General features: G+C 34.8%; 1 protein-coding gene across 1 annotated transcript in view; it reads left to right on the top strand.

The window, feature by feature from the left end:
• The window catches only part of DCHS2 (dachsous cadherin-related 2), a 329,685-nt gene that overhangs the window by 259,220 nt on the left and 57,167 nt on the right, over positions 1-13,298 (top strand). The window contains exons 10-11 of the mRNA XM_051963913.1: positions 548-787; positions 13,156-13,290. Coding sequence (XP_051819873.1) covers positions 548-787; positions 13,156-13,290 — 375 coding nt within the window. The remainder of the gene's footprint in view (positions 1-547; positions 788-13,155; positions 13,291-13,298) is intronic.

The raw sequence follows: 13,298 nt of genomic DNA, 5'->3' as shown, positions 1-13,298 counted from the left end.
TAATACTCTAGAGGTCTTTGAAGATTACCTTAGTTATCTTAGATGGTTTGATTATGGTCCTGTCTGTAGATATGGAGAGAAATGAGAGCTGGGCTCTTTACCTGGATATAACCACCCAGTGAGAATTTCAGAGGGATGTGAACTTGGATGGGAAAAAATAATGTATTTTAGACTAATCTCTAAATGATACTTAGTTTTTTTTCATTATCAAATAAAAAAATATTCTGAGAATTGTTTTGTTAGACTGATGAAAAAATGTCCATCATGTAAAAAAATATTAAGAACCTCTGTATTAGATGAATTCTTGAAGTTGCATTTTTTCTTTAATTTTACAATGGACTGGATCTTATTTTTCATTTCTATGCTTTAGTCATGAACATTTATCAAAATTTCGAATGAATTTGAGTTCTCCTCACCCTTCCTTCACAATTGCAGAGCCTGAATGAATTTTCATCAAAATGTTCCAGTTAGATAAATGAAATGTGAAAACTGCCTGCCCCTTTGGGGATATTGATGACATTTTTATCTCTTAACTTTCTCTACCTAGGCTTGTTAACAACTACTTGTCCTTTGGACTATGAAACCCAAACCTTTCATGTGCTGACCCTCCTATCACTGGATAATGGCCTGCCGGCACTTTCTGCAACACAGACTTTGACAATTTATGTCCTTGATATAAATGATGAGGCACCAGAATTTAAACAACACCTCTATGAAGTTACTGTTGCTGAAAACCAAGACCCGGGACAGTACGTTACCAAGGTGGAAGCTGTGGACAGAGATTCAGGTAGTTCCATTCCTTTTATACTTAGTTGTTTGACCTAGATTATAAAACAGCACATTGTTTCTAGAGAAAAAAATAGGTTAACCATTTAAGAATAGCTTTTTGAAAGACACTGTTCATTCATTTTTTGGAGAGTCAAAAATGCAGCTTTATGAATGCTCAGAAAATGGCATTTGGCTTAAATTTTAAATTATGCACAGGCTAGGAAACATATAGAAGCACTTGTCTCTAGCTTTCTTGATCTTCTTTTACTGTTCAATTATTTTAAAAACATTTATTAAATGCCTTAAATATGCAAAATATTTGTGTATTTAAACTGATGCAAAGGTAAAGATGGATGCAATTTCTTCTTTTAAGAAGCTTATAGTCTAGTAGAATATGTTCCCAGACATAAAAGATACAGTATAATGTGAACAAAACAAAAATAATAACAAATCTAGAAAAATATTTCTGGCATATTTAAATAAGCAAAGAACAAAAAAATGTTACTCTTTGGAAGTTTAGATGGGATTTTTTTTCTTAAAATAGAAAAAATTAGAGGAGGGAGAACATTTTAATTAAGGGGACAGACTTGTGGTTGGTCAATTATTTTCAGTTGTGATTAACTCTTTATGATTACTTTTTGGGATTTTCTTAGCAAAGATACTGGAATGGTTTGCCATTTCTTTTTCCAGTTCATTTTACAACTGAGGAAACTAAGGCAAATGGGGTTAATTGACTTGCCCAAGGTCATGCAGCTAGTAAGTTTTTTAAAGGTGGATTTGAATGTAGGGCTTCCTGACTCTAGTGTCTGTGCTTGATCTGTTGCTCCAAGAGCTGTGCATAAGCAAGGAAGTTAGAAAGAATAACTCTCAAAATACCAAGTCTTCCACTGTGAAAAAACTCAGTGAATATTCTTTTTTTTTCTATTAATGGTCAGATATATGCATAAGACATATTGCTTTTATCTGACTGTTCATTTTATTGGAGTGGCTACCTCCACTTAGCGCTCTGCATATGCTAGGAACTTCTACATTTGTTGAAAATTTTGGTAAAACCATAAGAAGTTTAGGCAATCTGTTTCTTCTTTACACTTAGAATTTAACAGTTAAAGAAGTAGTTTCAAAACAACAAATGAGGATTTTATTTATCTAGCTCTTATCTACTATGCCCAGGAAAATGTCTTTGATATTTACAGGTACTCTAAATGGAAAATAATTGGAACCATTTTTTCCAAAATGCTTACCAATAAAACTGCTCATCTTTCATGAATTAGAATTCCATAAGTTTATCATTTTTAAAAATATAACTATAATCTATATGCTATAATAGTAATTCAAATAAGTAACAGAATATGCAGTTTTTACTATTATGCTTCATTTATGAATGTAATAAAGGATAGTAAAAACCACACCTGTCCCTTTCTTTTCAATTGTTATATATAAGAAAATGCAATATAGAGCTCTAAAATACAATGTCCTATTATTGCAAGGTAAAACAGCACTGGAGTACTCACAATGAACTTGTTATTTAATCAGAATTTTTGGCCTAATCTGTATGAACTATGCTTAAAATCTCTCAGGTGCTTCTGATATATCATTTGGATGTTCTAGACAAGTACATAAACTTTTTTCCTTCCTTAATTCTTTGATACTCTATTTGACAACATACTTCTTTTCATATTTCTATTGCATGTGTTGAGCAAGTTGGGATATGGAGCATGTAGGATGTGATTTTATTGCTATGCATAAAAGATATATAGGTTCTTTATTGTATCATATTGAATCCTTACAACTTTGCAGATAGTGAAAGTCAGAATCATTTATAAATGTTTTTTACAATGATGATTAAAATTGGTATTTTTCAGTTGCACTTCTCCCTTTTGACCAGAATAGGGCAGCATGATCAAAGTTTTTCTTACTCCAACCAGTACGGAAGCGCTATTGCATTGCTATGTAGCCCTATAGATTACCTTATCACACTACTTAGATGAAGGGTAACCCAGAAACTCCTAAGTATTAACATTCTGAAGGTGAACTCTACATAGAAAGCAATGTAAAATCCTCATAGAATTGTATTTGGATACAATCCTAATATACAAAATCAAAACACTGTGAACTGCCCATTTTTATCCAATCATTTCATGTCCCTCAGCCCTGCCTTCATTTGAGCTAAGTATGAAACAGCTACCAAACATTTGTCTGTATACAACTCTTCTGTTCGATGGAGCTATGATTATATAAGATAATGGGTGATTTTGTTCAATCTTCTCTTCATTTCATGGTTTTAGAATTGCTTGTTTCTCCTCTTCTTCCTTCTCTTCCTCTCCTTCCTCTCTCACCCTTCTCCTTCTGCTCTTGCTCTTGCTTCTCCTTTCTCATCTTTTTTTCCCTCCTCCTCCTACTCCCCTTATTCTTTCTTCTCCTCCTCACCTTGAAAAATCAAAATATATTTAGTAGTATTGGACAATACTATGGTTTTTTTTTTAATTTAACAATAACACTTATATTTGTACTTACAATTCATGGAATTTGGAGCAGTGAAGGCTTATGGTATATAGCTCATTATTCTTTTAACAGAAATTTCTTCTTGAATTAAAAAAGACATAGACACATTAGAAAAGACAATTTAGATTGTACCCAAAGACATCAGCACCAAGATTGGAATCTATGTGAACTACCAGTAATTTTGGGAGGCCAAAAATATCTCACTATAAAGATTCCCAAGAAGATGGAGTCTGCAACATTCATATGCTAAAATAGTGTTAAATTGAAATGATACTTTTCAAGATTTAAATGCCTTACAGGTGTGACATTTGAAATAGATAATAGAAGCTTTATTCTCAATTTATGCAGGGTAAGATTTCTTTGCACAGAATCTATGTCTGGCTCCAGGAAAAATCCCTGGAGAATGTATCAGGAGAAGAAGAGTTAAAATTGCTTTAAAAACCAAGACTAAAACTCTTAGAGTGATTCTACTGAGAAACTTAGTAGTAGTAGGAAAAGATCTTCTGAAAGTCTTTTGTTTTTTCCATTAGTTTTTTAGTAGTTCTAATCCAAGTAGAATTTTGATGCCCCACAATTAAAGTCTTCATGCCCTCTCTGTAAGAATATTCTAAAAATGCCCTCTGAGCACATTAACAGTGTACTAAGGCTTTCACAATACTTTTCATTCTATATATATCATTTGCGTCTCATTCATATCAGTTCTGTGAATTAACCAGAACTATATATGTTATATTCAACTATGACATAGTGAATTCATCATTTCAATGAATATCTGTTTATTATATGGCATCTCTCTTATGCTTCTGTGAGCTCAAGGACCATTTCTTTAGCAGATCAGATGCCAATCTGTGTAACTAGATCAATGATATCAAAGTATTTTTTTTTCCTGCTACTAAGACAAAGATTTCTAGATAATGTAGACTAATTAGAAGTGATCAGGGTAGATCCCTTAGCCAGTCAATTTTACATTTCTTTAGGCATTTAATCTTTCACGGTGCTCTGTAAATCCAAGCCATCTCTACTGCCATGAATGAAAACGGTTTTTATTGTGCTTCTAATAGGTCAGGTAACTAGCATTTGTTGGGGACCATAAATGAATCCTAGATGGATATGAATCGGGAAGGGGAAAAGATCAAGTTTGGCAACATGAAGTACCATCTCCTCAAAAAATGTGAAAGAGAAAAACTATATAAGGAGAGGTATCTATGTTAGTATTGACAAGGTAGTATTAAATGGGGTAAGGAAAGGAGAAATTAGACTGAACTTCAAGAGGGAATGGAAATAGCCAAAAGGTAATTGATAAAGTCAAATTTTTAGAAATGGTTTATGAGAATATAAAATTAAGTAAGATTTATTTAGACATACACACTAGCAATATGGAATATATTCAAAAAATTGGAGGGATAAGATTGATGTTAGGAGAACAGAAAAAAAGGAGAATAGAAACTAGGATAGGTAAAGTAAGAAATGCCACTTTCTTGACTTCAGTGATAATGGTCAAGATTAGTTTATCAAAAGAAAATATTTTTGGAGAATGAGAAAATCATTTTTAAAAGAAGGAGAAATGGGAAAACAGCTATTTTAGACCTCTATTAAAAACCTGTTAGTGGAGCCCTTTTGCCTACCAAGTAAAATTCAGACTCCTTTTTCTCTTCTCCCCCTCCCTCATTTGGTGCCACCATTGATCTCTAAGCTATTTTGTGTAGTCTATATTATACTTATACTGGTCTCCTCATTTCTGTACATGCATTGCATTTTCCTATTCCTGTGTCTTTATCCATATAAGGATCAGAGGGTCAAAAACTGAGATCCAGAATGTACCTTAGAAGTTATCAAGTCCAAACTTCTCATTTTAGATCAAGAACCTGAGAACTAGAGGACTTGTCACTTGCCCAAGGTGACTTATAGGTAGTGAGTGAAAGAAAAACCAGGATTTAAATCTGAGGCCTGACTCTAGGGGGCAGTTAGATTGCACCAGACCTGGAATCAGGAAAACTTATCTTCCTCACTTCAAATCAGATACATACCAGGTGTGTGACCCTGAGCAAATCACTTAACCCTGTTTGTCTCAGTATCCTCATCCGTAAAATGAGCTGGAGAAGGAAATGGCAAACCAACCCTGTGTCTTTGCCAAGAATGTCCCAGATGGGGTCCTGAAGAATCCGCCATAACAGAAAATGACTGAAAAAAAGATGCACATTAAGTTTTATCTAGATTTAATGATAAATTTCATTGAAGAAATTATACAGCACTTTCATTGATCCCAAGTTTCTCCTTGAAACAGAAATCCACTCTTTGAAAACTAGTATTTTTCTGATGACTTTTATGTTGTTGAATATAATGGTTTCTAGAAGAATCAATTATAAGTCAATGAAGCAAAATATAATGACTATAAGTAGAAAATGATATTAAAAGTGATGGGCTGTGTGCAAGACAATGAAGCAATGTATATTGGGTAGAAGTAGAAAAGAGGTTATTAAAAATGAAAAATGAGTGCAAATAGAGGTATAAAAGTTACAAATGTGATGGATGACCAAAATTTGAGATGGGCAGGTAATAAAAATAAAGCCTGTAAATTGCACTGGAGTTGATTAAATATTAAGAGGGCTAAAATTGGGGTGTGGTGTCACATGTCTGTGATCCCTTCTACCGTGAAGGTTGAGGCAGATGGATATCTTGAGCTCAAGAATTTGGCAGTGAATGTTCAAAAGGTTATCCAACTGTGCATACCCTTTGATTCAGCAGTGTTTCTACTGGGCTTATATTCTAAAGAGATTTTAAAGGAGGGAAAGGGACCCACATGTGCAAAAATTTTTGCGGCAGCCCTTTTTGTAGTGGCAAGAAACTAGAGACTGAGTGGATGCCCATCAGTTGGAGAATGGTAGGGATAAGTTATGGAATATGAATGTTATGGAATATTATTATTATATAAGAAACGATCATCAGGATGATTTAAGAGAGACCTGAAGAGACTTACATGAACTGATGTTAAGTGAAGTGAGCAGAACCAGGAGATCATTGTACACGGCAACAGTAAGATTATATGATGATCAATTCTGATGGATGTGGCTCTTCTCAACAATGAGATGATTCAGGCCAATTCCAATGATCTTATGATGATGAGAGCCACCTACACTGAGAGAGGTCTGTGGGAACTGAGTGTGCATAACAACATAGCATTTTCATTCTTTTTGTTGTTGTTTGCTTGAATCTTATTTTCTTTCTCATTTTTTTCTCTTTTTGATCTGATTTTTCTTGTGCAGCAAGATAATTGTATAAATATATATGTCTATATTGGATTTGTATATATATTTTACCATGCTTAATATATATTGGATTACCTGCCATCTGGGGGAGGGGTTGGGAAGGGGAGGATTTGGAATACAAAGTTTTGCAAGGGTCAGTTTTCAAAAATTATCCTTGGACATGTTTTGAAAATAAAAATTTTCAATAAAAAATTTTGTCAGTGAGCTAAGCCAATTGGATGTCCACACTAAGTCCATTACCAGTATGTTGGATTTTAAAGGTTTGAGAACCACTAGGTTGCCTATTAAGGGACAAACTAGCTCAGGTAATAAAGAGAACAGATCAATGTCCTTGTGCTCTGTTCAGTAGTGGGATTGGGCCTTTGAGGGACTACTGTGACCTTAGCCTAAAGGAAATGTGATTTAAGAGAGGAAGGGAAGAAGATGGATGGGGTATAAGTAGCTAGAAAGATGCCCTATAATAGAAGAATCACTGCAGATGTGGCAGATTTAAGGAAGGCATGGATGAGCCTCACAGAATGATTAAGTTTAGAGGGGTAGTAAGCTGTACCCCTGGAAGGAATGTCCAGATTTCGAGTTAGTAACCTGACCTAAATATAGAAGAAAAAACACTAGTGAAAAAATTGAAACTCTAAATAAAGAAAATCAAAGAACAGCCATGGAGAGAAGTATGTCCAGTCAAAACACTAGTGAAAAAATTGAAACTCTAAATAAAGAAAATCAAAGAACAGCCATGGAGAGAAGTATGTCCAGTCAAGGGCAAGGTAAGAGGGCAAAAAATAGTGAGCCAAGATGACAAGCTTTTCTAATAGATAACTGAAGTATTATGGAGGAAGAAGAAACAAAACTACTACTGTAGCTCTAAAAAAGTTTTAAAAAGTAATGAAAAAGTGTATAATTGAATAGCTCACATTTACATATCACTTTAAAATATGCAAAGTATTTTTTGAAGATCAAGGAAAACTTAGAGAAGGGAGATTATGGGTTAATGCGTACCAGTTTGATGCAGAAAAAACAAAGGATTTAGCAGTAAACCATGTGGCTCAAGAATTGTGATCAAACCATGAAAAAGAGAATGGCTGGAGGTTGATGGGCACACTGCAGAATTCTACAAGGCTGCTTAGACCTGCTGGGCCAATCTGGGGCTGCATTTTCAATGATATAGAAGAGGATGAATGAGGTCTTGAGCTCATGTTATAGATGAGAAACTGAGGCAAATAGCACATGGTCTTCAAGAGATCATGCAGGTGAATAGTGGAGTAAAGAAGGAACTACATCATCAACAATCTCACTTTCCTGTCCTTTTGATTCATTATTCCTTCTTTTCAATCAGTTCATGTCAATGAATGTCAATACAACAATAGTTCATGTCAATATAACAGTCTCGAGTTCCAACAGTTTTTCGGAATGTCATATTTTTATATGATCCTGGAGAGGAGATCATGGTTTATGCAACCAATAGATTTCATTGATCTAACTAGTTAAATTAAATGTCCTTACTACCCCAGGCCACTGGCTCTGCAGTAAGAGAATCTGGATTTAAATCCTGCCTTTGGATTTCTCATATATCTTTGAGCAAATCAAGTAAGCTCCTAGGGCCTTTGTTCCTTGCCACATAAAAAGAGAGTTGAAAACGCAGCCCAAGATTGGCTGGGGCAGATCTCAGCAGCCTTGTAGAACTCTACAATGTAGCCATCAACCTCAGCAATATTACTCTATTGCACATTTACGGGTCAGATTAAGTGATTTTTAGGTTCCAAATATTTGTCGTACTCTATCTTTGTGTATATGGTCTGTCACACCACTCCAGAAGTGGGGAAAAACCTCCATGTAAAGATGAAAATGGGTACAGTGATATGCAATCTGAGCCCCCTGTGAACATGCACGTGCAGAAGACCTTGGGCTTGTACTATTGAAAGGGAGCAGATATTAAAAAATCTGTAAAGAGTGTGCCTGGAGAAATTAGTCAAGAAAATAAAAGTTCCAGTTATTCTAAGAATTGGAAAAAGGAGGGAATAAGTGAAGAAGACCAAGTGAAATCAATGACAATTCTTGATATTTGCATGAGGAAGGAAAAAATACTTTGAGGAAACTAGGGAATCAAAATAAAGAGCAAAAAAGAGAACAAACATGTAAGGTATTTTGGAAGTTAGAATTTAGAAATGCAATCCCACACTGATCGAACCATTTCTGGTGCCAGGTTTCCAGGCAGTAATTATACAAGACTCCCACCAACAGGATGTGTGGTCCTTCCAATGGCTACTATTTTTATGGGCCTAAGAAATAAGAATGTGAGCTTGGAAGACATCTCTTTTCCTCAGAGGAGAAAGGGAGAAGACTGGTTTATGAATAACAGTGTTATGCTTTTGGAAGGAGATGATAGACGTGATGGAAGTGGGGGTGAGTGACAGAAAGGCTTTGGGGGCTTCAAATTCTGACAATATGTCTTCAGAAAAGAGATTTTTTTTTTAGTATGATGAAATGGCAGAGTTGAAGATAAAAACAAATCACCAAAAAAACCCACCAAGTGAATCTAAAAAAGAGAGCTAGAAAACTTCAAAACACACCTCCCTCAAAAAAACTTTGCTAAAATAAATCATAATGTTCAAATTTATTCATCAATTCATATTTTTCAGTCAGTGACTAGTTGATTAAGCTATAAACTATATATATCATATATAACATATAAATTATATTATTTATATATTTATATGTATTATTTAATAATATACAATATATTATATATCATATAATATATAATTTTATAATATACATTATAATATTCTAGTATATAAACTATAATTCAGGTATTCTTCTATGTGCTGAAGCTACACACACATACACACACACACACACAAACACACACGAAATTTTATCTGCCTTCAGTAACTTCAATAAATGACATTTTAGAGGGGGGAGGCAAATAAAAGCTTTTAATAGAATATATATAGTGCAAATACAAGGTAGGTAGGGCAATGAGAGCTCTAATAAGGTGGGATCAGGAAAGATTTAGTGTATTCTTGAAAGAAATCAAGTAATCAAAGGAGAGTGGAAGTTAGGAATGAGTACCTTCCAAGGCATGGGAGGTAGCAGATACACAAAGATATAAGTGCAGGAGATTGGTGGATCAAGGCTGGAAGGGAACAAGAAGAAGGGCCAGTCTAGTGCATGAAGAGGAATAATGTGTAAGAATTCTGCACAAATATGAGGGGAAAAGTTGTGAGGATTCTTAAATGCCATATGGAGGATTTTATATTTGATTATAGAGATAATAGGATATTCTTGAAGTTGATTGAATAGACCTATGACATGATCAGATTTGTACTTTAGGGAAACTTTGTTGATAGTAGTTTGAAGGATGGATGGGAGTGAGCAGAAGCAGGAGGACTAGGTTAGGAAAGTATAGCAATATTCCAAGCTCCAAGTAATAAGGATCTAAACAAAAGTAGTGGTTTTGTCAAGATAGTGGAAGGATGAATACATTCAAAAGATGATGTAGAGATAGAAATGACCAGACTTGACAACTAACTGGATATATAGGGCAGTGAAAGGTGAGTATAACATCAAAGGAACAATCCTGATGAACTAACAGGCTAATATTACACTAGGCAGTGATAGGAAAGTTTGTAAGATGAGTTTAGTTTTTCAGATGTTGAGTTTGAAATGTTCAAAGGTATTTGGCAATACCCGACAAGGATGAAAATGGATAAATAGATAGATAGATAGATGTGGGAGTGATTTATATAAAGAATGCTAATTAGACCCATGGATGCTGAATATATCACCAAGTAAGAGAGTTTGGAGGAAAATAGCCCTAGACAGCAAAATGGGATACATTCATATTTAGTTAAGTGTGACATAGCTGATGAACCACTCAAGGGAATGTAGAGCATTCAGACAAGTAGGACAAAGACAAAAGTGTCACAAAAACACAGAAGAGATTATTTAGGAGGAAAGGATGACGATAAATATGTCTTATGGCTTTATGATATATGTATGGTTTGGAGGATAGGTAACAGATTTAGAAATCCTGAAAGAGAAGAAGTCTGAAGTGTTAATGAAAATGTGAAATTTGTTCTTTCTTATGTATTTTTTAAACATTGTGGAACTTATTGTCTGTTTCTTGTTATTTAAAAAAGACTTTTCTAGGGTAACCATATTAGAGAAAAGTGAAGGCTATGCAAGAGTCAATGTTGAAAAATTATCCATGCATAAGTTTTGAAAAGAAAAACAAAACAAAGCAAAAAAAATGGAGATAAAAACAGAATAGGAAAGAATGAATATCTGAATCTATTAAAAACTGTTATGCATATAATGCCAGACTTGGTTTTGGCTGAATTTGTCTGTTCTAAAGAAGTTTTTTTTGTTTTGTTTTGTTTTGATTCTTTGTTATAAGGGATTACTTCAGGATGTGTGTGTGTGTGTGTGTGTGTGTGTGTGTGTGTATTGGATGTAAGTCAGTGTTGAACAAAGTCTTCAGCCTCACTCTGTCTTTCAGAACTATCAAAGTGACAAGACAAAAGTCAAGATAATTTGTGGATTTCCTCTAGTATAGGGTTCTTGGAGTCAGAAACATTAGTTTGAGTTCATTCTTTGCCACTTATTAATTAAGTCACTCAAGTGGATCTCATTTTTCTCATCTTTAAGATGAGAATAATAATGAAATGAATAATTCACATTTGATTGGAGGGCAGGGCAAAGAGCTGCTCCCCAAACTTGCATTTTAAGGAGGGTGCTCAGACCGGCCATCTCCTCATTTCCTGCCTGACTGCATTCCTTGGGACCACTCCATCATGAATTGGGTCTACACCACCACACTGGGTGCTTTCCCTCCCCCCTCCCTTTCTTTTCAGCTTCCTTTTGTGTTTTGATTTCTCCCATCAATTTGTAAGCTCCTTGAGGTGAGCATTGTTTTTCATTTTTTGTATGTGTATGTCTAGTACTTAGCATAGCACCTAACACATAAGTGTTTAATGAATATTTATTGACTGACTGATCATTTCCTTCTAATTACCTATGTGAATACCTGTAGCCTCTCTGTATCTCAGTGCCCCCATCTACAAAACAAAGGAATTAGATTAAGTCTAAGGATCCTTTCAGAACTAAATCTATGATCCTGAGGAATGTCTTCTGGGGAACCTAATTAAGTAAATATCAGAGTGAGATTTGAATCTCAGATCTTCCCACTAAAAAATCAGTTCTTTCTCTTCTACATTATGCTACCCCTTATTTTTACATTGCTTACTTCACATGCTCGTTTTGAAAATCAAATTAAAATGCAATACAATTTTAAACGTAAGCTGTTATGGAAATATAATCCACTGTTATTATTTTATTATCCCTTGTATCTCTCTCAGGTATAATAATACACGTCATATATATTTATATATGTATAGATCATATATATGGCATGATGATGTATGTGTGTGTATATGTACATATATGCATGTGTATATGTGTGCGACATGTGGTTTTCAAGTTTTTTTCTTTAAAAATTTAAGCCTTTGCAATGAAAAATCTGATAAGAACCCATAAGTTCCAACTCAAGACAATTGCTCTATATGTTTAGCTGCAGTGAGCTCAAGCTTTATTTTAAAATGTGATGTATTGAATAAAGATGATTTACCACAGATGAGGTGGAGATTTGCAATTAAAATTTTATTGGGAATGTCCATCCCTTCCCCTCCCCCCGACAAGTTCTTGCAGCCTTTGATTAAGGTCTAACATCAGTTCCAGGTGCATGGCCTGAGTCTTGGGTCACACTTAAAGGCTGATTGTTTGTTAAGAGGGGAACACAGAAAAGTGATTGAATGGAACGTGTGCGAGATGCAAATAAAACTCATGCAATGGTATGAGATGAATGCCTGCTACCCTTTGTGTATAATGTAGGATTAAATTCATTAAAGTTAATGGTGTGAATGATCTTACTCTATAACCAGTGATGGAAATGACGTTATATGCCTCTCAGGGGAGTACTGAAACCACCAAAATATGGGAAAAATTATTTTGGATCAGTAATGGGGAAGACTGTGGAACCAGATTTCTTACTCTACACAGGAGGCAGAAGGCTAAGCACTTTGTGGGTATGCACCATGCGTGCACACATATACACATTAATGGCGCCATGTGTGAACCTCCTGATTCTTGAGAAGACACAGGGTGCTATTACCGAACATATGCACCCAAGTTCAGAAACAGCATGGAGAATCACAGCTCCCCTAGCCAGGTTCCTATTGTCTCATTAAATCACAATCAGGGGTGTTCCATGGAGTAATTAGGAATACACTGTCGAGTGCAAACTCATAAGACATTTTTTATGAGAGGGAAAAAATCTTAAACATTTACTGTGGGAAAATCTCAGGAGGCTTTTGAAAAACCAAATATTTCATCCCATGAGTCTTTTCTTTGGCAAGATCAACACTAACAGTTTTCTCACCTTATTTAAAAGTTGCCCAGAATTCTTGTTTGTTCTCTCTTTAGCACCTATTTTCTAGCAAATGATCATGGGGAAAAAAGGATGGGAAAACAGATTAATGAATACCAAAGAGATAATTTATGTACTTTCTCTCCCTTCTTTTTCTTCCTGAAACTAACCAACCAACCAAAATTATTCTTTAAGGAATCAACTCTCAACTACATTTTGAAATCATACCAACTTCCATATCTGGGTTTTTCAAGATCAATTCCAGCACTGGAGAGGTGGTAACAGCAGCTATACTCAACAGAGAGACTCAGGAGATCTTCACCCTTAGAGGTAACATG

Source organism: Antechinus flavipes, chromosome 6 (genome assembly GCF_016432865.1).
Source record: "Antechinus flavipes isolate AdamAnt ecotype Samford, QLD, Australia chromosome 6, AdamAnt_v2, whole genome shotgun sequence".
Classification (NCBI taxonomy): domain Eukaryota; kingdom Metazoa; phylum Chordata; class Mammalia; order Dasyuromorphia; family Dasyuridae; genus Antechinus; species Antechinus flavipes.
This window is presented reverse-complemented; position numbering and strand designations above follow the sequence as displayed.